At 35.2% G+C, this 22,250-nt stretch overlaps 1 protein-coding gene across 1 annotated transcript; it reads left to right on the top strand.

The window, feature by feature from the left end:
• Window positions 1-1,126: 1,126 nt before the first annotated feature.
• LOC112720768 (phospholipase A1-Ibeta2, chloroplastic-like) lies at window positions 1,127-3,315 on the top strand. The gene has a single exon (XM_025771843.3). The coding sequence runs from the start codon at window positions 1,621-1,623 to the stop codon at window positions 3,292-3,294; it is 1,674 nt and encodes a 557-aa protein (XP_025627628.1). The 5' UTR covers window positions 1,127-1,620; the 3' UTR covers window positions 3,295-3,315.
• The last annotated feature ends 18,935 nt before the right edge of the window (window positions 3,316-22,250 follow it).

Here is a 22,250-nt window from a genome sequence, read left to right as displayed (position 1 = left end):
TAAATTCTAATAGATTTTAAACTCGAAATATCATAATATTTAATTTAAGTACTTTTTAAGAAAATAATTTTTTTTAAATATAATTATCAAATATAATAAATCGTAAATAATTTAATATTTAATTTTCAAAAAAACTCGGGTTGTTATAACGTCAGCATATAATGTTCTTATAGGTCGGACCACCTTAAACTGACTTGCAGCAATTGTCTCTACACCACACTTGTGCATGATGTTTCCCACTACAAAAGGAATTGTCACCATAAAGAGAGATAAAAAACTAGCACGCAAGTGCTACAATGAAGGCCTTAGTTTAAAAGGCAGTCCGGGAGAAAGGAAGTCAACACTATTGAGCTTGATGGTGTTCAAATCCGGGAAGAACTACACCCCCAACTTGGAGAAAAGGTAGAAGAAGTGCAAATTGAAGATCATCCTGAAAAGACAACGAATATAAGGGCTAACCTAGAAGGAGGTCAGAAAGCACAACTCATGGACCTTCTACGAAGAAATTCCAACCTCTTCGCTTGGAAAGCGTTTGATATGCCTGGTATAAATCCCGACTTGATGTCTCATAAGCTCGTTGTATACCTGGGTTCCCGACCTTATGAAAGCTCGGACTCAAATAGGGACACTGTTCATACCCATTAAATATAAAGGCACATTAAGAGCCTCCACTTATCCGACCTCTTAAGAGGTCGGACACAACAAAAAAGTCCAACTTTACTTATCCAAACAAGTAGCTGCCTCTCCAAATCTCTCCCACTATCTCTATCTCCACTAAATGATAGATCCTAACAAACTCCAAAAATAAAGGGAGCAATTATCCACCAACAAAGGTGAAACTATTCCAAAAAATGGTTATACATTCTAGTATAAATACACTGACATTCCTTAGGTATATTCATATTCTAATTTACTAAAAAAACCTGTCTAAAGTCCTTTCGGACGGTGACACCTCGGCCTAAGAACAAGTCGAACGTTGTCTCACCGGGAATTTAAATCTCGCGTTCAGGTCCAAATCAACGTTTTAGGTAACTCCAGAACATAGTATATATTTTAAAAATAAAAATATTAGGAACCAGCACTTATAGTATAAAAAAGAAATGAGTTGGCTAATATTAATTAAAGAAAAAGAAAAAAACAAATAAAATATTGATCACCTACAAATACAAGAGAAGGTATTTCATAAAAAGTGTGTCATTTTCTTTAGAAAAAAAAAAATACACTATGCTCATAAAAATAAGGTACCGAACAAAATAAAATAGGAATACAAATCACATGGAATAGATTTTTTAGTAGTTAGTAGAGAAGAAACTCAACCCGAGACACGGCTGGTTTCATTTTCATATTAGTTACTTTATTGTTCTCTTTCTTGTCTTTGGATCTTCCTCCCAAGTCATCACACGCTTAAATCCACCAACGAAAATACTTGGTTGATTCCGTAATATACGCCCAAAACCAATGGCAAAAACTTAAACCCCTCGATTTTAAATAGAACACCCCTTACTCCATTCCACATTCTTAGTTGGCTCAAAGTGTGGAATCACTTTCTCAGTTTCTCCCTCTCCCTCCAATCCGCCCCTCACCTGTTCAAAACTCATTGCCCTCTTTCGTGTTACGAAAATGATGCAGGTGATCAGTTCTACTATTCCAGCACACAATCTTCACATGTTCCAAGCAAGGCGGGCTAGCTTTAGGTGCCATCTTTCTCCCTTGAACCCCGACAACAACAACGGTAAGCTGACGTCATCGCCTTCTTCTTGTTCCACGTCAGCACCCAAGAAGGCACTAACCTCCACCACCGACTCAACTCGCTTGCACCTTGCTAACCTCGACAGGCTCCTCCACAAGGACTCGCCGCCACCACCATTGACACAACTCGCTAACCAACAACAAGAACAGCAGAACGGCGTCAAGGAAAGGGAGCAAACCACTACTGAGAAGAGGGGGAAGAGTGTTTTGGAAGGTCTCAACTTGGCGAGGTTGTGGCCTGACATGAAGGCCACGGAGGAGATGTCGCCACGCCACCTCAAACGCCTTCAGCGGATGCTGTCCAAGACGGCGGAGTACTCACCGCGGAACGCCCTCGGAAGCCGGTGGAGGGAGTACCACGGCAGCAACGACTGGAAGGGGATGTTAGATCCCCTTGATGAGAATCTCCGCCGCGAGGTGGTCCGATACGGCGAGTTCATCCAAGCGGCGTACCATTCCTTCCACTCCAATCCCGCCATGTCGGAAGAGGGACCCCCGTCTCATCGCCACGTTGCACTTCCCGACAGGTACTACAGGGTCACCAAGAGTCTGTATGCCACGTCATCGATTAACATGCCGAAATGGATTGATGATGTGGCACCAGATCTTGGATGGATGACCCAGAGATCCAGTTGGATTGGGTACGTTGCAGTTTGCGATGACACAAGGGAGATTGCAAGGATGGGGAGGAGGGACATAGTTATCTCCCTCCGTGGAACCGCCACGTGTCTTGAATGGGCTGAGAACATGCGAGCACAATTGAATGACATGCCCGAGGAGGGCCAAGGAAAGCCCAAGGTGGAGTGTGGGTTCTTGAGTTTGTTCAAGACAGAAGGAACTCACGTGCCAAGCCTGGCAGAGTCCGTGATAGAAGAAGTGAAGCGACTCATGGAAATGTACCAAGGAGAAACATTGAGCATAACCATCACCGGCCATAGTTTGGGTGCGGCTTTGGCTTTATTAGTGGCTAATGAGATAACTACTCGTGTCCCTGAAGTGCCTTCTGTGGCAGTTTTTTCTTTTGGTGGGCCTAAAGTTGGTAACAAGGCCTTTGGTGACAAAATCACTGCCCAAGGAGTTAAAGTTCTAAGAATTGTGAATTCCCAAGATGTAATCACTAGAGTACCCGGCATGTTTGTAAGCGAAGAGCTTGAGCAAACGATAAGGAACTCTAAAATTGGCGGTGTCCTTGACATGTTTGATGACAACACGCCCCTCGCTTACTCCCATGTTGGAGCCGAGCTGCGAGTTGACACCAAGATGTCGCCGTTTTTGAAGCCGGACGCTGACATGGCCTGTTGTCATGACTTGGAAGCATACCTTCATTTGGTGGATGGGTTTTTGGCTTCTAATTGTCCCTTTAGGGCGAATGCTAAAAGAAGCTTGGCAAGGTTAATGCAAGATCAAAGTGCTAATGTAAAGAAATTGTATATTAGTAAGGCTAAAGCCTTGAGTTTGAATCTTGAAAGACAAGGATCCTTCTCCATGTCACTTGAGAGGCAAGGATCGTTCTCAATGTCTGGTTGTTTGCCTAGCCCATCATAAATGAAAGTCAGATTGTAAATACATGTTGGTAAATATATCATGTATTTCATGTTGATATATAAGCTAATTTATAATTATACATAATGGGCCATACTCAATTGCTCATATACAAGTTTTAGAACTCATGATGACTATAAGCTAAGGGCTAAGGCCCTCACACTTATTCAATAACTTTCAAGGGCTATAAGCCCCTTTTCAGAGTGTTCAGACCCTAGGCTGTTGTGCACCGTACCAATTATTCATGGCGCCAAAATAATGACCCTACCAAAAGATCCAAAAGTTGACAAATGGTGGTGCAAAATTAGGTAAAGACAGATGGATTAAAGATGATGGGGATTTGGGAAAATTCAATTCATATCTTCCACCTAGTCGAAATGAAAAAGAGGATAGAAGAAGATGGAAACACACAAAGGATAAAATTTTTTCTGCAGCATCAATCTATAAAGAGAGTAATCTAGATTTAGAAGGGATGAGTTTGGCTTGGAGAATGGAGATGAAGAAGGTGTCAGTGGAGAGAAAAATTGTTGAGTGGTGAAAGGAGACTTGATAAGCATCCCAATTCACTGAGGATAATTAATGTGCTAAAATATTATGATTGAAAAATTTATTTTGTATAGAAGAGAGGATAACAGATGTGTAAATTGTCTGACTAGAAAAGTATTAAGTTAGATTTTAATATTTTGTTTTGAAATTTCTCTTTTTCAGAGTTAGTAAAACTCTTTTAGGATAATAAAGCAGGGGCTATCTTATTTGTATCTACTACTCTTTAATTTGTTTTTTGTCTGAAGTTTTTTAGCCCTATTTCAACACCAAAAACAATTAGATAAAGACAAATGTAAAATTGATAAAAACAATAAGTATTTTTGTCTCTTTAAATAAATATTTTAAATTTAAGTAGTGATAATGAAAAAATAGTTTTTAGAATAATTATAAACTGCTCAATTATCAAAATATGGCACTATTTGAATTAGGATATAGAAATTGGAATTCTGTTCTAAAAAAATTTAAAAAAACAAGATAAAGAAATTGGACCATTCAGTTTTAATTTCTCCTATAATTTAAAAAAATATAAAAAATTATAATGTTATCTTATTTTTATAAAGGAAAAATTAGCCAGATTTATTACCATAGACTTAAAATAACTAAAAATAATTCCAATGAGCACTGGTCAGTGGTCACCCTCTAACAAAGGCCACAGTTCAACTACTAGATGGTCGCCCTCTAGCATTTATTTCCTCATTTATTGGAGACACATTACTGGCACTGTGAGGTATTATTTTTGTTCCCTACTTCCCTTCATCCCCCAGCATATATGAAACATGTCTAACTAAAAAATGGAAAATTAAAATCCTGATGTAAATAGCAAGACATAGATGAGAAAGGTATACCCCGAACTACTTTTGATTTAAGAAGTGTTCTTATACCCTTCTCATATCATACTTTCTTTCACTAGTAGGGGAGAAGCTTCTTCTTTACTATGATTCGAGAGCTGTTACACCCTCCAATTCTTGGGTCTTACCATTATGAGTTAATTAACTAAATGTCCTCTGTTATATTTGAGTATAGGATACATAAAACTTGAAACTGACTTTTTTTTTAAAATATCTTTAAGAGATAATGAGTACAGAAGTTACCATTATTTATTAATATAGTTTTTTTTTAACATAAATGTATTTTTTTTAAGTACTAATAATACATATAAGTTAGATTCATTGTATATTTTTACTTTCTTATCAAAATAACTAGCGAATTACATTTTATTGGCTTTCTTTTCAATCACTTTTTTAATTTTTCTTTTTCTTTAATTTCAATTTATTATTATTTTTTGGGATGGGGGTTGGGAAAACAATTTGTTTAAAGAATCCAAGAATGAAAAGGTAAAAACAGAAAAGAGATATAAAGAGACGTGCTTAGCATGTTCAGTTTTTTGCTATGTTTAAATTTTCCTGTGTGTAATTACTAATTAGACATCTAACATGTTTTTTTTAGAAGAAATTTGGTAGTTGTAATAAAGATGCTCTTGAAATAAGTGGATGGAGACACCGACACACTGACATGATGTTCTATGCAGTTGTTTCTATAACACATGATTTTCATGTTTTTCTACCCCGTTATAATTCTTTACAGAAACTAACACAAGTGTGTTTGATTTAGTGTTTGAAACATTAAACATATGTTTAGTCTTTTTAAAAATTTTATTTTTTATTTGGTTATTTTTTTCTAAATGTAAAAGTAATTTTATAGTTTAATCCAAATTTAAGTGAGCCAAAAAAGTTTAATTTTTACATTCAGTTTTTATCATTAAATCATTAATTGAAAAAATTTATTTTCTATCTAATAATTCTGTGTTCTTCATTGTTTATATAATAAATTTTATTATTTTTATAATTTTTTAATATTATCTCATGTTTTTATGAATTTTTTATTATTTTTTATATGATTTTTTTATGCCTTTTTATATTTTTCTTTTGTATGGAGTTTTTTTTATTAAAAAGAAAAAATTAAGTAAAAAACTAATATAAAAATAATATTAAAATCATAAGTATTGAAAATATAGCTAAAAAAATACTGAGAATACTTCAAAAAAAAATATTAGAATTTATTTTAATATCTAAAATAAAATAATAAGATAATATAAAATAATTATTTAAATTTGTGTCTTTCATTAATTTTTTATCTAAAAATAATTTTAAATAATATAATTCAAACAACATTTAGTTTACTACAATCCATTTTGATATAAAAGTTGTCAAATATAAATTACATTAATACTAATGTATTAACCATAAAAAAAAGTCCCCGAATTATTCTGATGATAACAAAAATGCCCCAAACTTTTGTTATCGACAAAATACTCTTAAATAATTTAAAAACGTGCCAAAACTGCACAATCATGAAAAGAATGATGAAAACGTGGCAGACAGAGTAGTATATGTGGCAAACAAAAAAGCTAATATGGCCTGTTATTTTTATCCAAAATTTTAAAACCCTGAATCCTAATTTCTTCTCATCTTCTTCCATTCTCTCACATTTCCTTTCATAGTCCCGAACTCACTAACCCACCTTCTAACCCACTTACCATCTACAGCAGGGCGAACCACCATTGTCGCAGCTCCATCCCTTTTCCTATTCTCTACTTCTCTTCTTGTCTTACTTAACCCATGCTCACTATCCATATCTTCTTCTCTCACTTCTTCTCACTCGCTCTCCCTTTCTCAACAACGCCAAAATGTCGAAGTTGATGAAGACGCTACCATGCACCGCATGCATTCCAAAGCCTTACCAAAAATTGCGTCGAGAATTCACTTTCTTACTGCTTTTTCTCCTAGCCAATGGTCCTGGCTCACGCTACTTTTCCTTGGTAGCAGGATCTGTATCGCATTGCTCCTCCTTGACTAGTTGTCATTCCTATAAATTCTCTATTGTCAGTGGTTCTCGCTCGCGCTACTCCTTCCTTGTCAATGGTCCACCACTGCTTCGGCTTTCTACCGGAGTCTTGATTGTTTTAGTTGTTCTTTTTGTGAAATTCTTTTATTTAGATTATTGAAGATTACTTATTAATGCTATTATTGTTAGTGAATTATGGTTTTAATGAAAATTAGATTTTTTTTTTCTTTTTAATTTGGATCTGTTTCAATTGATAAAGTTCAATTTGGTTTTGGAAAGAAAGTTCGGTTGAAAAAAAAAGGAGAATAGTAGATCTGAAGATTTGTTCCGATGCTTATTATCTCCTTCTATTCTTTTAGATATCTGAAAATTATTCTAATTTGGGTCTCTTTTTTTTGCATTGAGATTTTGGAGAGGAAAATGGATATTGATGGTGAGGAGGTGAGAGAAGAAAATCGAGTGAGAGAGAGTGAGAAGAAGTTAGAAAAGAAGAAAGGGAGAGGATAGAGAGGGGGATGGAGCTACGACAGTGGTGGTTCGCCCGTGGCTTTATCACGACGGACAGAGGTGCTAGTGACTTACTGAGTTAGAGGGTAGGTAAGTGAGAGGAGGTATGAGGGAAGAGAAAAGGGTGATTTTTGTTTGCCAAATACGCCACTTTGTTTGCCACATCATACCAAAATGTTAACAGACCACCTCTGTTTATATGGATGTGCAGTTTTGTTGTGTTTTTAAAATGTTTAAAGGTCTTTTTGTTGATAAAAAAAAGTTGGAGGCATTTTTGTCAGCGTTAAAATAATTCGAGGACATTTTTAGTGGTTAACCCTCATACCAACTCACTTCTAATAAAAATCAAATTTACAAATCAATTTTATGCAAACTTTCGTTTACAAACTTCAATCCAAAGACACACATTTCAGTTATATACAAGGTTTTGAGAAGCGAATTATAACAACCAGTTTAACTACATTAATAGATAACTGATTATCAAATCCATTTGATTTAGGACAAAAGAATGTTGCAAATAAATTTAATCAATAATTGAAAAATATGTTAAAGAACTGATATATTATTAATGAATCGATTTGATATTTTAGAAATTCAAGAAACAGTTGGGCTACACATCCAAGTAAATTTTCATCCAAGTTCATCCAAGCAGGCCTGGTGCACGGATTCCCACACTCCACATAACTGAACTAGCAAGTGCACTGGGTCGTCCAAGTAATACCTAAGGTGAGTCAGGATCGATCCCACGAGGATTGTCGGCTTGGATCAAACAGTGGTTATCTTGTAAATCTTAGTCAGGCGGATAGAAAAGTTGTGTAGTTGTTTAAGCGCATAAAAGTAAAATAAAGATAACGTTACTCAATTATTGTGAATCTAATGATAAGAAGATGGTTAAGACTTCGAAGATGTTTTGTTCTTCTGGATCAATACCTTCTTACTATCTACTCCAACTGTGAATGATTTCTTCTATAGCAGGCTGTATGTGATTAATGCCGGTTGAGAGGCCGCTAATCTTCCTCTAGGCTGAACACCAGGTTTAGTGGGCATCCAGTCTAAATGAGGGTAGCTCTTACAGTTCATCCCCTTGGTGATCCTACTCAAAACGCCACAGACAAGGTCGAATCTTTCGGATCAGAGAATGATGTGCCTTGATTCTAGCCTTTAGCACAAAGACCCTAATCTCCCCATACCTCGGCTAAACTGATGTCTCGAGAAGTCCCCAACGAAGTCATGGATTAGCCGTCTAAGAGATGTATCCTCAAGCTAGTGGTTCATTGATATCCGATGAAAGACGCTCGCTAAACCCATATAGAATAGAGATAACTTGTGACGGTTCAACTCATTCATAAGGTTGAAGAACGAAGGTACATCTTAAAAAAGAATTAAACACGAATTGAAATAGAACAATAGTGCTTTTACTAATCCATAAAACTCAGCAGAGCTCCTAAACTTAACCTAGGAGGTTTAGTGGCTCATACTGTACAATGAAACTCAAAAATATGAAATAATGTTCTATGGTGGTGGTCGAATATCTTAAAACAAGAGTGATCTTCTCCTATATATACTAATCTAACAAAAAGGATTACAGAAATATGATAGGCTTAGGCTTGTAATGCGAAAATCCACTTCCGGGGTCCACTTGGTGAGTGTTTGGGATGAGCTGAGAGTGTCTCCACGTGCTAGTGGGCTCCTTGGGCATTGAACGCCTGCTTGGGACACCTCTTTGGGCGTTGGACACTAGCTGCTCCCTTTTGGGCGTCCAACGCCAGGAAAGGGGGTAGATGATTGGCGTTAAACGCCAGTTTTGGGCCTTCATCTCCAAAGACAAGTATGAACTAATATATATTGCTGGAAAGCCCTGGATGTTAGCTTTCCATATCCGTTGAGAATGCTCCATTTGGATATCTGTAGCTCCATAAATTCTTGCTTGAATGCATGGAGGTCAGATCCTGATAGCATCTGCTACGCTTTCCTTGCCTCTGAATCAGACTTTGTCAAAACTCTCAGATTTCAACTAGAAAATACCTAAAATCACAATAAAACACAAAAACTCATAATAGAACCCAAAATGTGAATTTTACACCAAAACCTATGAAAACATAATAAAACTTAAACAAAACATGCTAAAAACTATATGAAAATGATGTCAAAAAGCGTATAAAATATCCGCTCATCAATTCATGAGAGCTCCTAGGTACCGAGAAACTTGCTCTTCCCTAGTTTCCTCATCTTCATCAGAGGAAGAGTATTCATCAGAACTCGTGAATTGCAAGAGTGCTTGCAAGAGGACCTCTATGGTCTCTACATGAGCCTTGGCTTCCTTTAATTCTTGGATACGGACTTCATCAGTGGGTGTTGAATACTCAGTAGGAACATCCTTACTGGCGTTCAACTCCATCTCTTATGGCTTTTTGGGCGTTGAATGCTCAGTAGGGATATCTTCACTGGCGTTCAACGCCAGCTTCTCTGCCAATTTGGGCGTTGAACACCAGTAGGATCATCCTTACTGGCGTTCAACGCCAGCTCTTGTGCCAGTTTGGGTGTTGAACGCCCAGTAAGGTCCTCCTTATTGGCGTTCAACGCCATTAAAGGTGTAGCATTGGGCGTTGGACGCCCAGTAAGGACTTCATTACTGGCGTTCAACACCAGATTACTCTCTTCAGATTCGACCTCAACTTCAGTAGTGATGGCCTTGCACTCTTCTCTTGGGTTTACTTTAGTGTTACTAGGAAGAGTGTTAGGCGGAGTCTCAGGAATTCTCTTACTCAGTTGACCAACTTGTACCTCCAAATTTCTGATGGAGGATCTTGTTTCAGTTGTGAAACTATAAGAGGTCTTAGAGAGAATGGAGACTATAGTGACTAAGTCAGAAAGGCTCTGCCTAGGAGTCTCCATATGTTCCTGAAAAGATGGGAATGGTGGCCTGTTGTTGAACCTATTCTGGGTTTTTCCACCTTGATTATTATTGAAACCTTGCTGAGGCTTCTGTTGATCCTTCCATGAAAGGTTAGGATGATTCTTCTATGAAGGGTTGTTGTTATTTCCATAGGGTTCTCCCATGTAATTCACCTCCTCCATCATGGGTTGGTCAAGATCATAAGCTTCTCCTTCAGAGAAAGATTCTTTAGTGCTGCCAATTGCAGTTTGTATTCCAGTCAAATGCTGAGAGATCATATTGACCTATTCGGTCAAGATATTGTTATGAGCCAATATGGCATTCAGAGTGTCTACTTCAAGAACTCCTTTCTTCTGAGCTATCCCATTATTCACAGGGTTTCTCTTAGAAGTGTACATGAATTGGTTGTTTGCAACCATCTTAATGAGTTCTCTTGGTTGTTTTCTTTAAGTGGAGTAATCCACCTACAAAGCTGTCCAATGATATTTTGGACATCTCAGAGAGACCATCATAGAAGATGCCTAAGATAGACCATTCTAAGAGCATGTTAGAAGGACATCTCCTAATCAGTTTCTTGTATCTTTTCCAAGCTTCATAAAGGGATTCACCTTCTTTTTGTCTAAGGGTTTGAACTTCCACTCTGATTTTGCTCATCTTTTGAGGTGGAAAGAACTTGGTCAAGAAAGTATTGACCAATTTTCCCAAGAGTCTAGGCTTTCCTTAGATTGATAGTCCAACCATATCCTAGCTCTGTCTCTGACTGCAAAGGGAAACAACATAAGTCTGTAGACCTCAGGATCCACTCCATTTGTCTTAACAGGGTCATAAATTTGCAAGAATTCAGATAGAAACTGATGTGGATCTTCTAGTGGAAGTTAATGCGTGAGCATCTTCTCTATATTTTCCTAGTGAATTTGCACTTGAATTGCTAAGTTTAATCAAGATTTAATATATTTTAGCCACTATGAATGCTACTTTGAATTGTGTGCAATTTTGTTTATTTCAGGTAGTAGTTTGGACGAATTTCACGGAGTTTAAGTCAAAGCTAGAGAATGGGGAGAGTGAAGAATTGTTGCTGCATCCTCCACGCTGAACTTGGCTCTTTCCAAGTTCAGCGCCAGCCCAACGCTTGAAGGGAAAAATCACACATCACCCCACGCTGAACTTGGGTTAATCCAAGTTCAGCGTGGACTCAAGGGAAACCAATAAAGAAGCCTCTGCCTCTTCCACGCTGAACTTGGCTCCTTCCAGGTTCAGCACCAGTTCAAACCTCTAAAGGGGTTAGATACATATACTACTCCACGCTGAACTTGAGAATTTCCAAGTTCAGCGTGGACCTTAATGAATCAAGTGGTCCCCAATTCGTCCAGAGGCTGCACGAGAAGCATTTAATCAATTTTGATTAAACTTTATTTATTTTATAAATAGGAAAATATATTATTTAATTTTTAGAAAATATACTTTACATTAATTTAGATTAGAAATAAAAGGAAAAAGAATCATCCATTCAGGCTAATCTAATCTCTTCTCTTCTACCTCATTCCGCAATTTACAGTTTTTGAGAATCCTAGTTTTCTCTCTGAACCATGAGCAACTAAACCTCCACTGTTAAGGTTAGGAGCTCTGTCTATTGTATGGATTGATACTATTACTTTTCTATTTTAATTCATGTACTGATTTCTGTTTAAAGAATTGTTTTCGTTCTTTATTTTATGAATTTGGGTGGAATGGAAGTATGACCCTTATTCTAATTGAGTTGTTGTATAACTTGGAAAAGCTATTTACTTGAACAACAGCTTGAAAACAATTTCTCCTAAATTTCTAATTATTTGGACTTAATGGGATACGTGACATATAATCCTCTTATATTTGGGTAATTAGGATTTTTGTGGCATATAACTAGAATTGAACTTCACCCTCTAATTGGAATTAAGTGACCAAGGAATTGGCGGATGATGAAGGTTAGAGGAGACTAAAAAGGTCTAAGAAATTAGGGTTTAGTCACATATAGTTTACCATAAATGGAATCTTGCATAATTAAAATAGTTAATAAGAAAAGTCAATCCGGAAGATAAATATTCTAAAGCCTTAACTGTTTTCTCCATATATATTTCACCTCAGTTTACTGTTTGCTTTCTGATTCTCTGAATTACTGTTAATGCTTTTGAACCTTCAAACACCATTTTCTGTTTGTCTGACTAAGATAATCACTCAATCATTGTTGCTTGATCCATCAATCCTCGTGGGATCGACCCTCACTCACCTGAGGTATTACTTGGAACGACCCAGTGCACTTGCCGGCTAGTTTGTGGATTGTAAATTCTGCACCAGAAGTCCATAGAATTTGCAATTCTGTTGCATTAGAGAGACTAATTGAGGATTAAGCTCAAAGTTGTTTGCTCTAATGGTAGGTATGGAGATAGTTCTTTCATAGAAATCAGAAGTTGGCATGGTGTATTCACCAAGAACCTTTCTTGCATCTCCTTCATTATTAGGCTCGGTTGCCATGTTTTCAGCTTCTTGTTCGAAAATCTTTGCGAGATCTTTTCCGGAGTATTGTGCTTTAGCTTGTTGCAAATTCCTCCTTAGAGTCCTCTCAGGTACAGGATCAGGATTTAAGAGAGGTTCTTTATCCCGGTTGCTGCTCATAAACAAGAAAAGAAAACCAAGAAAGAAGAAGAATGTGAGCTCTATGTTTAAGAACAGATGACTCCCTGTGAGATGTGAAGAAGAAAGAAGAATGAAGATAGAGAGAAGATAAGAAAAATTCGAGTAAAAGGTAAGAAGAATTCGAAAATTAGAAGTAAAAAGAGAAATAAGAAACAAAGATATTTTATTTATTAATTGAATTCGAAATAATAAGATTTGAAAATTAAAGTGTGATTTTCAAAAAAAAGAGAGATAAATAGAAGAAGAATTTTCGAAAATAAAAGAGAGAGGAATTAGTTAGGAAGTTTTGAAAAAAAAGAAAGAGAAAACAAGTAACTAATTAAGAAAGATTTAAAATTAAGATACGATAGAAGATTAGAAAAGATTTTACTTTTGAAAATTTGAAATTAGAAAAGATAAGATAAGAATTTGAAAAGATTTAAAAAAGATTTGAAAGAGATAAGATTTGAAATTGATTTTTGAAAAAGATTTGATTTTGAAACTTGAAATTTTAAATTTTAAATTTTAAATTTTGAAATTGAATTTTAAAATTTGAATTTGAAATAAGATAAAATAAGATTTTTGAATTTTAAAGAAAGATAAAAAGATAAAATAGTGATTTGAAAAAGATATGATTTTTGAAAAGATTTGATTTTAAAAAGATTTGAATTTGAAATTTAAAACTAAGATAAGATAAGATAATGATTTTAAAATTAAAATTTGAAATTTTTGTTGCAATTTTTGAAAATTAAAGTAAAAAGATAGAAAACATATATATTTTTTTTGAATTAATGAAGAAGACACCAAACTTAAAATTTTTAGATCTAAAGACACTAAGTTTCAAAAATCTTAAAGAAAAACACCTAAAGACACCAAACTTAAAATTTTAAAGATCAAGACAAGAAGAAAAACAAGAACAACTTGAAGACTAAGAAGGGCACCAAGAACAAACTCGAAAATTTCAAAGTAATTCAAGAATATGCAGTGGACACCAAACATAAGATTTGACACTAGACTCAAACAAAAGACACTATTTTTGAAAATTTTTAGAAAAAGACTCAAGAAAGTTTGAACTCTAACAAGAACAAGAACAAAAGACTCAAACCAAAGATAAAGATTAATAAAGAAAAGAAAAGATTTTTGAAATTTTTTTATTTTTTTGAAAAAAAAATAAAAGACTCAAACAAAATTAAAAACAATACCTAATCTAAGCAACAAAATAATCCGTTAGTTTGTTCAAACTCGAACAATCCCTGGCAACGACGCTAAAAACTTGGTGTGCGGATTCCCACACTCCTCACAACTGAACCAGCAAGTGCATTGGGTTGTCCTAGTAATACCTGAGGTGAGTCAGGGTCGATCCCACGAGGATTCTCGGCTTGGATCAAACAGTAGTTATCTTGTAAATCTTAGTCAGGCGGATAGAAAAGTTGTGTAGTTGTTTAAACGCATAAAAGTAAAATAAAGATAACGTTACTCAGTGATTGTAAATCTAGTGATAAGAAGATGGTTAAGACTTCGGAGATGCTTTGTTCTTCTGGATCAATACCTTCTTACTATCTACTCCAACTGTGAATGATTTATTCTATAGCAGGCTGTATGTGATCAATGCCGGTTGAGAGGCCGCTAATCTTCCTCTAGGCTGAACACCAGGTTTAGTGCGCATCCAGTCTGAATGAGGGTGAAGCTCCTGCAGTTCATCCCCTTGGTGATCCTACTCAAAACGCCATAGACAAGGTCGAATCTTTCGGATCAGAGAATGATGTGCCTTGATTCTAGCCTTTACCACAAAGACCCTAATCTCCCCATACCTTGGCTGAACTGATGTCTCGAGAAGTCCCCAATGAAGTTGTGGAATAGCCGTCTAAGAGATGTACCCGAAGCTAGTGGTTAATTGATATCCGATGAAAGACGCTCGCTGATCCCATGTAGAATAGAGATAACTTGTGACGGTTCAACTCATTCATAAGGTTGAAGAATGAAGATACATCTTAGGAGAGAATCAAACACGAATTGAAATAGAACAGTAGTGCTTTTATTAATCCATAAAACTCAACAAAGCTCCTAACCTTAACCTAGGAGGTTTAGTGGCTCATACTGTACAATGAAACTCAAAAATATGAAATAATGTTCTATGGTGGTGGTCGAAGATCTTAAAACAAGAGTGATCTTCTCCTATATATACTAATCTAATAACTAAGGATTACAGAAATATGATAGGCTTAGGCTTGTAGTGCAAAAATCCACTTTCGGAACCCACTTGGTAAGTATTTGGGATGAGTTGAGGGTGTCTCCACTTGCTAGTGGGCTTCTTGGGCATTGAACGCCTTCTTGGGACACCTTTTTGGGTGTTGGACGCCAGCTGCTCCCTTTTGGGCGTCCAACGCCAGAAAGGGGGTAGATGGCTGGCGTTGAACGCTAGTTTTGGGCCTTTATCTCCAAAGACAAATATAAACTATTATATATTTCTGGAAAGCCCTGTATGTTAGCTTTCTATATCCGTTAAGAACACTCCATTTGGATATTTGTAGCTCTAGAAATGCTTGCTTGAATGCACGGAGGTCAGATCCTGACAGCATCTGCTACGCTTTCCTTGCCTCTGAATCAGACATTGTCAAAACTCTCAAATTTCAGCCAGAAAATACTTGAAATCACCATAAAACACAACAACTCATAGTAGAATCCAAAAATGTGAATTTTACACCAAAACCTATGAAAACATAAAAAAAAAACTTAAGCAAAACATGCTATAAACTCTATGAAAATAATGTCAAAAAGCGTATAAAATATCCACTCATCAAGGCCCAAAACCAAAAAACCCAATCTCATTAAATAAACATGTATTACATGCATCGAAATCCCCTCCTAGAACATTTCCAATTCATCCGCACCTTGAATATGAAACAACATTCCTTCTTCACACTCGAAACTGCTACTGGAGAATTTAAAATCTCTCTCAAAATCTCTCAAACCACGTTTGTAACTGCTGCTACTGAAGAATCGAGTGAAGTTTTCGAAAGGAAGAAGAAAAAATAAACAAAAAACAACAACACAGACTCCACAAGGTATGAGAAAAACTATTCTTATCATGTTCATTTAATTTCTCGCAAATCTCACGTTTCTTCTAGTTCGATTTTAGGTTTAGTAGATTGAGTTGGTTCGTTTAGTAGATCGACTTATTCTGATTCTATTTTTTTCCCCGTAATTAGGGCATATGAATGGAAAATGTATTGTTATTTTCTTTCTCTGATATATAATTTGGTTCATCACTTATTTTAATTGATTTCATTTGCATGCAGAAATATTTTTTTTCCTGATTTAATGTTTATCACATTTTATTTAAACATGAATAGAAATCGGTTTATTGGAGTTAGTAATTTACACTCACTTGATTGTTAAGTGCTCACTTGAGTTCATTTGCATGCATAAATGATTTGAAATGTGATTTTTTTGCTGATTTAATGTTTATCATGTTTTATTCAAACATGAATAGAAATCGGTTCATTGGAGTTGGTGATTTACATTCACTTGATTGTTAAGTGTTCACTTGAGTTCATATGCATGCATCAATATTTTTTTTGATGATTTAATATTTATCACGTTTTATTCAAAAATGAATAGAATTCGGTTCATTGGAGTTGGTGACTTACATTCAATTGATTGGTAAGAGCTCACTTGAGTTTATTTACATACAGAAATGATTTGAAAATTGATTTTCTTGCCGATTGAATGTTTATCACCTTTTATTCAAACATGAATAGAATTCGATTCATTGGGGATCTAAGTTAGGTTCACTTTATTCAAATATGCATGCTTGTGCTTATCGGTGTATTGGCCAACTTTTTTTGTCCTTACAGCAAAAATAAAATAGACGATGGTGACAAAAAAGGAGAAGACGCACTATAACGTAATCATATACACATTAAATAAACTCTATTTTTGTATTATAAATATATCATAACATAATATTTCAAAACCTTGCACAAAACTCATGATCTCAGATGCCAGACAAAAGCAATAGCAAGGGTGTTCAAGGGAATGAGTCAGCAAAAGAAAGGTATTGTCGAAGAAATGAGATTCGGTGCGCTGGAACATGTCCCGGAAATGAACGTCTCTCACAAGCTCTTGAGAGAATTAATTGGTTGCTATGATGACTATTGCGGATACTTGGACACTCTCTATGGCAGAATATACATAACACCTACCAAGGTAGCAGATGCATTGGGCATAAATTATGGCGGTAATATACTCTCTACCTTGTGCTTATTTCGGTTCAGTAGTTCCTTAATTTTTGGTTCATTTGAATACAGAAAATGAAACTGGGACTTTTTGACTGATTTTTTGCTATTAAAATATTGTAGGGGATCGTTTTTCTGAAAAAATTGAGTATAGAAAACTCAATGAGGAAAACAAGCAGATAATTGAAAGCTTCAAAGGTGCTACATTGGCATCTTTGACAAAATCTGTTCTTAATATGAGTGTTGAAGGGGAGGAGAACCAGAAGAAATTCAAGAGGACTTTTGTTGTCTTTGTCCAGAAGTGCATCTTGCTACCGACTACAATAAGCACGACCTCCCCGATCCATAAGCTGCCTGCCCTTTATGTGGACAACATCCGACAATGGGATTGGGCAACTCATATGCTGAGCTTCTTGAGGAAGGGTATCGAAGCCCGGAGAAAAGAAAAGAAACAGTCCATTGACAGCTGCGTCTTTGTTTTGATGATAATATATTTTCATGATTCCAAGTTCCCTCAACTGGACGCACATGACACTCCCGGGCCACCGTGGGTGGCCAAATGGACACGGAGTAATCTGCTCAACTGGATTGCTAAGGAAGCAACTGATACAATGGTAAATTAAACAAAAATTTTCCTTTGAAAATTCGGTTCAAATGCTTCTAAAATACACTGCTAACTAAATATGTTTGTGTTTTAGGGACTTGTGTATAGAGCATAATCAAAGGGGAGAAAGACAGCAGAAATGTCGAAAATAATTTTTTTGAAGGGGAAAAAGAAGGAAAAGGAGAAGATAAAAAAATAAGAAAATTGTTATTTTGGATTTGTCTTCGGAAGAAGACAGTTTTTCTGAATCTGAGTATACTTCTCACCATCCCTTGTTGAAAACCATCTGTTTATTTAAATTTTTATCTTGTTATTTTAACGAAACATTTTGTATGTGTCACAGAGAAGAAGAAGAAATTGAGCAAACGTCGCCAAGGGAAAGAAAACAACCAGATAGTGTGGTGAAAACACAAAGCAAAATAAAGAGGCTTGTTCTGACGGATTCATAAAGCACAAGTGAATCTGAAAACCAGTAAGTTTGGGAAATGATTATTTTCGGTTCATTGCTATGTTTGTATGATATTCATTTTGTTTAGTTTTGCTTGTATTTGCTGAAAATTGTTCATGTGTGCTTGTTAAGTTAATTACAGCTCTGATATTTGTCTCCGGTATAAATTCAATGTGTTTTTCTTGATGATTTACTCTATTTTACCACATATTTATCTATTTAATTAAAGTTTGATCTTGTTATTTTAACAAAACTTTTTTGTATGTATTGCAGAGAAGAAAAAGAAATCAAGAAACGTTGCCACAGAAAAGAAAACAACCACAGAAGGTGGCAAGAAATTAAACCAAAATAAGAAAGTTTGTTCTGACGGATTCAGAAAGCAAAACTGAATCTGAAAAGGAGTAAGTTTTTGAAATGATTATTTTCGATTCATTGGTACTTTTATTTTCGGTTCATTGATACTTATTGTATGAATTTTCAGAAGTGAACAAGTAAAGGACATGACTACTGCAAAAAGAAAAGAAATGTTGGAGCTGATAAAAAAAAGATCAAAGAGAAAAAATGATGGATCTCAAAAAACAAATGTTACTCCAGATGACTGTCACTCAACAGATGCGCGAAATGATTTATCGCACACGTAAGATTCATCTTCTTATATAAAGTTCTTTTTGTTTGTTTGCTAGCTTTTCCTAAAACCTTTTATAATTTCTTTGGATTTACTGAATAATATTTATTTTTTTGCTTAGACTGCAGACTATAAATTTGGGTAGCGAACCTCTATTATAAACTCAGACGAGCTTGACACAGTCTGTAAATGCACCGACCAATACCAGGTAAATTCGGTTCATTTCTAGGTTTAATTGAGGTTCATTGGATTCCAAAAATGAATTTGATGTGTTTTTAATCCTATGCTTTTAATCTTAGTTGATGATTTTAATTTGGTATCTTTTTTATTAGGAAAAATACCCTGAAAACCCTAATGAGAGTTATTAGAAGAAAGAAACTGAATGAAAAAACAGAGTTTAGAAACTTTAACTATGTAAGTTGAAATATTTATGTTGGTCTTTTAGATTTAGGTAATAAGTTTTGTTTAGTTAATCACACAGAATTTGTGTTTAATTGTCAATAGCATTACATCTAATCCTCAACTACAAATCATTGCTCTTGGAGTAGAAACTCATTCTCAACCTCTCGATATGTGAGTTTTCAATGTGCAGCGTTTGATTTCTCAGTACCTATTCTAGTAATTCAATATTAACTTCTTCCTTGTTTATCTTCCTTAGAGTTCCTATTGCGGTGTCTCTTCCAAGTTCTCTTGTGGAAGAGATAAGAAAAGAGCAAAACCACTTCAACTATATCCCTTTGGTGAGTCAAATAGAAGAAGCTTCTATTAATGACTAAGTACCACTTAAAATTATTTTTATTAGTTTTAATAGTATAGGATAATAATTTCGGGTTGTCATTGAACTCTTTTCTATTTAATGCAACAACTCTCTAGAAGAACAACAACAACCGTGCAAAGAAGCTCCGGTGGCAAGGCAATCGGAAGAAGAAGCACACAATGATATGTAAGTTTTACTGCTTGTTCAAATCTGGGTAATTTCGATTATTACATGGTTTATTTGAGGTTTATTTGAATCTAGAAATCAATTCCATGTGTTCTTTATTGGACTCTCTACTATTTGTTATAGTTGCCCCCCAGAACTAGAAAATCAGGCCAACAAAGAATCTTTCCCAAGGCAAATGGAGCCAGAACCTCTGCTAAATGTGTAAGTTTTAATTAATATCTTTTTTATTAGCTGTTATGTTATATCATAATACTTTTTCATTTTTACTTAAAACTTTCCTCTGTTGTCTTGTAGTGTTGCTCCTCCTTAAAAATGAAAAGATGATGCACCTTCCTTCAGCCTTGGGATAAGTCTCCCAACATCTCAACAAAATCTCTTGGCCTCTCAACTGATTATAACACAACTTGACATACTGGCGAGTGCGGTGATGCATGCTGGGGTGACAGTAGCATTGAAATTTGCTGAGGAAACAAGTGCCGGGCCGAGCTTGACCACCGCTGCAGGGTATAAAACTCTGGAGATAGAAAAAGAAATCACAGAGGAGCTGAGAGAAAAGTATTATCATTGGATGACACATTTAAAGAAAACCAAAGATACTACCAATGAATATGACACCATGTTCATGTTGAACCATGAAGGACATTTGGATGGGATTAGACAACAGTTCATTCCTCTAATGCCCGGACAAGATGTAGAAAACACGGTAAATTCTTTGCCTATTACGTTAACTTTAATGATTTTTCTAAAAACTTTTGTACCATATATCTAATGAATTTTCCTCCTATAGGTGGTCAATGCAATGTGTATGCTTTTGAATGACAGAAAATGTTGTCGGTTTGAGAAGGAAATATACTGCGTGCCAACGAATATTGTGGTAAGCCAAATTTGTTATTCCTTAAGTAATTTACTGGTTCTAATAAATAATTCAATTTATCTGTTAGTTTAGTTGAGTTCATTTTCATGCAGAAATGAATTAAAAATGTGTTTTTCTTGTTGATTGAATGGTTATGAGTTTTTATTCATATCTGAATTGAATTTGGTTCATTTGGGGATTAGGTTAGGTTCACTTGACACTACTGCAGAATTGAATTAAAAATGTGTTTTTCTTCCTGATTGAATGGTCATGAATTTTTATTCAAATCTGAATGGAATTCGGTTCATTTGGGGATTGGGTTAGCTTCACATCATACTAATGTTAAGTATTCCTTAAGAAATGAATTGAAATGTGCTTTCTTACTGATTGAATGTATATGACTGCTAGAATATAATGTTGGGACTCTAAGGCGAGAACTACATTGATCCAAAAACTAACAAGGCATATCGGATCAATCACTATACGGACTTCCTCCCTTTTCTTGACAAAAGAAAATTGGCATCACATCCATTTGTAAGTTGTGATTTCTAAAACTTCTTTAATAATTATGTGGTTTGCTATCATTTAGACTGAAATATTCTAATATTTTCCTAAACTTCAGCTGTTTGCCCCAGTTTGCATTAGAAAGCATTGGTGGTTGTGGAATGCCGATGTTAGGAAGAAGGCAGTCTATGTGCTTTACCCTGTGAAGAAAAAGAAAATTGAAATACCTCAGTCAAGAATTACTCTGAACAAATTTGTTATAAGTTATTTAAATAATACATATTTGTGTGAGCTTTGATTTCCTTCAATTTTTACTGAATTAAAATACACTTTTTTATCCTTTTCAAGGATTAATAGTATCCCAGATGAGAGTTTATGCTGGGGCAGAACTGTTGATGGAGGATAGAGAGGGAGTTGAAGCACAGTATATCTCGATAAGCAGACAACGAACAAGGTAAAAAACTTTCTTTGCTATAGTGCTATTCTTAATATGTTTTGTTTTGTTGTGTCTCCTATTAATCATATTTTACTTATTTCCTTCTTAGTTATGATTGCGGGATATACGTGATTGACGAACTGTATTCCTGCCAGTAAAGAATTTTTATAAAAAATAATCGCGTTGTAAGTATAGTTTCTAAACCAACAGAGAATCCTTTCGTACAAAAGTTTTGGTTGTCACTTAAGCAAACCCAATAAAAATAATAAACCGAAGTATTTAAACCTCAGGTCATCTTCTCAAAGAATTGTAGGGCAGTATGATTTATTATTGGTTATGGAAAATGCGTATTTTTGGGTTTTTGAAATATAGAACAAATAATTTAAATGGCAAGAAAAATAAATAAATTAATAATTAGAAAATCTCTTGGCAAGGTGTGAGAACTGGAAATGCTATCCTAGTTATCCTTATCAGGTGTGATGAGAATTGGATTTTGCTCCCACTTAGTTAACACTTACTAAATAAAGGTAAGTCAAATGGATTAATTAACTTGATTCCTCAGTCCTAGTCAACTCCTATGGAAAGACTAGCTTTAGAGGGGTCCAAATTAATCCGCAATTCACAAATCTCAATCAAACGCTAAGTCTGATAACTCAAGTGTTACCAATTACTTAACCAAAGCCAAAAGGGGAAAATAAATCTAAATTAAATTGAAAGCATCATAAATAGAATAAAACAATCATTAATCTGAAATACCTCAAATTGCATTAAATTGAAATTCAAATCTAACATGAAGAATGTATAAACCAAGCTGGCAACATAAAGTAATCAACAAAGGGAAAGAAATAAATCAAAATACTAGAATA

This window comes from Arachis hypogaea, chromosome 11 (assembly GCF_003086295.3).
Source record: "Arachis hypogaea cultivar Tifrunner chromosome 11, arahy.Tifrunner.gnm2.J5K5, whole genome shotgun sequence".
Lineage (NCBI taxonomy): Eukaryota > Viridiplantae > Streptophyta > Magnoliopsida > Fabales > Fabaceae > Arachis > Arachis hypogaea.
This window is presented reverse-complemented; position numbering and strand designations above follow the sequence as displayed.

Coding starts and splice junctions, on each gene's coding strand:
- LOC112720768 (XM_025771843.3), top strand. CDS start 1,621: ATGATGCAGGTGATCAGTTCTACTATTCCAGCACACAATCTTCACATG.